Below are 2,457 nucleotides of genomic sequence, written 5' to 3'. Positions count from 1 at the left end.
ACTTATTGATTTATAAGGCATTATAAAGGTGATTAAAATAATGATACATACGTACTTCATAGAAAACTGTTACCCTTCATATATTCTAACAACTCACATTTTAAGATTCATTATGTCATTTGTTCCATGTTAAGGGCTCTAACATTGGAACAAAACTATTTGTCTCCCTCTTGATGTTGCATGCAGTTCCTCTCTCTCTTCCTGCATTCCTCTAACCCCTCCCTCCCTCTAACCCCACCCCTCTGGCAGAACCAGAAAATCCCTCCCCCTTCACAAACTGTCTTCTGAGGAAACGAAACTGATCTGAGTCTCTGTGTCGTCTGTCTGTGTGAGAGTGAACAACCGTCCAAATGGCTCAACAGGGAGTTCTGCTGGACCAGGACCAGTTCTGTTGTTCTGTCTGTCTGGATCTACTGAAGGAACCAGTCACCATCCCCTGTGGACACAGTTACTGTAGGAGCTGTATTGAGGGCTGCTGGGATCAGGATGTTCTGAAAGGGGTCTATAGCTGTCCTCAGTGCAGACAGACCTTCAGTCCGAGGCCGACGCTGAGTAAAAATAACATGTTGGCTGAGCTGGTGGAGAAACTGAAGAAGACAGGACTCCAGGCTGCTCCCCCTCCTGCTCTGTGCTATGCTGGACCTAGAGATGTGGCGTGTGATGTCTGCACTGGGACCAGAAAGCAGAAAGCACTCATGTCCTGTCTGGCGTGTCTGGCCTCTTACTGTGAGACTCACCTCCAATCTCACTACGAATCTCCTGCTTTGAAGAGGCACAAGCTGGTCAAAGCCACCGCACAACTACAGGAGAAGATCTGCTCTCATCATGACAAACTGCTGGAGGTTTACTGTCGTACCGATCAGCAGTGTATCTGTTATCTGTGTACAATGGATGAACATAAAGGCCATGATACAGTGTCAGCTGCAGCAGAGAGGACTGAGAAACAGGTAAGACCAGAACAACTTATTGGTGACTGTCTGATAAACAAAGAATTAAAGATACAGTAGGAACTAAGGCTGTTTGAATATGAGATCATTGAAATGAAATGGATCCTCAGCAGAACAAATATGAACACAAACCTTGAGTATATTGATATGTTAACCCAGATTCTCCAGATGTATCACCATTTTATAATGTCAAACACTATTATCATTCTGAATGGCCTTTTATGAGTCCAAAGTTCAGTCTCAACCTGTTGATACATGTAGTCCTACCATAAAAACTATAATCATTCACATAGCAACAAATAAATATCATTTAGTAAATGGACCATCCATTTTTTTAGATCTTCCTCTCTATGGGCCCTATGTCACATTACTATACTATTGATCTACTGGACTAATAAAGCTTGATAGCTCATTGAAGAGTGATTCTCCACAGAGGCAGCTGGGGATGAGTCAGCAGAAGGTCCAGCAGAGATTCCAGGAGAGAGAGAAGGAGCTGAAGGAGCTCCAACAGGCTGTGGAGTCTCTCAAGGTGAGTATTGTTGACCAGAGGAGACACACCATTTCACCTGTCTCCTCCAGTCAGAGAGAGAGAGAGAGAGAGAGGTAGAGGGGCCCCTATCCAATCCCACTGACCCCACTGTTGGGAACAGGTTGTCACTGCTGAGGCAGTGAAGAAAGTAGAGGAGGATGGGTCAAGGCTGAAGAATCCTGAGAGGATCCCTGTGAGTAGTAGATCTGTGACAGCACAGAGGGATGGGCCAACCAGTGATATATGCTTCAGTAAGGTTGGCTTCTTAGTGTTCATAGCAAATGGTTATCAACTGTACCACAGAAATGGAATGTAAATCACAGAAAAAAATATGTTTTGGTGGCAGCTGCAGAGAAGTATTTGGTCATACTAGATTTGACTTCAGAAGAGTTCCAGGGTGTGTTGAGTGGTGGTGTCTCGTCTCTCCCAGGCCGTTGGCCTGGTGCAGGAGCGGATAGGGTCAAAGTAGTGGAATGGGGTAGTGGGTTTTAATGAGTGTAGGGTTAGTTGGCCTGGTGCAGGAGCAGATAGGGTCAAAGTAGTGGAATGGGGGTAGTGGGTTTTAATGAGTGTAGGGTTAGTTGGCCTGGTGCAGGAGCAGATAGGGTCAAAGTAGTGGAATGGGGGTAGTGGGTTTTAATGAGTGTAGGGTTAGTTGGCCTGGTGCAGGAGCAGATAGGGTCAAAGTAGTGGAATGGGGGTAGTGGGTTTTAATGAGTGTAGGGTTAGTTGGCCTGGTGCAGGAGCAGATAGGGTCAAAGTAGTGGAATGGGGTAGTGGGTTTTAATGAGTGTAGGGTTAGTTGCCCTGGTGCAGGAGCAGATAGGGTCAAAGTAGTGGAATGGGGGTAGTGGGTTTTAATGAGTGTAGGGTTAGTTGGCCTGGTGCAGGAGCAGGATAGGGTCAAAGTAGTGGAATGGGGTAGTGGGTTTTAATGAGTGTAGGGTTAGTTGGCCTGGTGCAGGAGCAGATAGGGTCAAA

General features: G+C 46.0%; 1 protein-coding gene across 1 annotated transcript; it reads left to right on the top strand.

Moving 5' to 3' along the window:
* The first annotated feature begins 312 nt into the window (after positions 1 to 312).
* Positions 313 to 1,883, top strand: LOC145866059 (E3 ubiquitin/ISG15 ligase TRIM25-like). The gene is made up of 2 exons (XM_082970927.1): positions 313 to 947; positions 1,381 to 1,883. Exons 1-2 carry the CDS (start codon positions 351 to 353, stop codon positions 1,552 to 1,554), a joined length of 771 nt encoding a protein of 256 aa, XP_082827053.1. The 5' UTR covers positions 313 to 350; the 3' UTR covers positions 1,555 to 1,883.
* The last annotated feature ends 574 nt before the right edge of the window (positions 1,884 to 2,457 follow it).

The sequence above is a fragment of the Salmo salar genome, unplaced genomic scaffold (genome assembly GCF_965601325.2).
Source record: "Salmo salar unplaced genomic scaffold, fSalSal1 ptg000129l, whole genome shotgun sequence".
In the NCBI taxonomy this organism is placed as follows: Eukaryota; Metazoa; Chordata; class Actinopteri; order Salmoniformes; family Salmonidae; genus Salmo; species Salmo salar.
Note: the sequence above shows the minus strand (reverse complement) of the source record. Positions and strands in the feature narration are given on the sequence as shown.

Bases quoted from the DNA above. Each gene is read 5' to 3' on its own strand.
- LOC145866059 (XM_082970927.1), top strand. From the start codon at position 351: ATGGCTCAACAGGGAGTTCTGCTGGACCAGGACCAGTTCTGTTGTTCT. The intron at 948-1,380 runs GTAAGACCAGAA...GATTCTCCACAG, and splicing joins CAGAGAGGACTGAGAAACAG to AGGCAGCTGGGGATGAGTCA.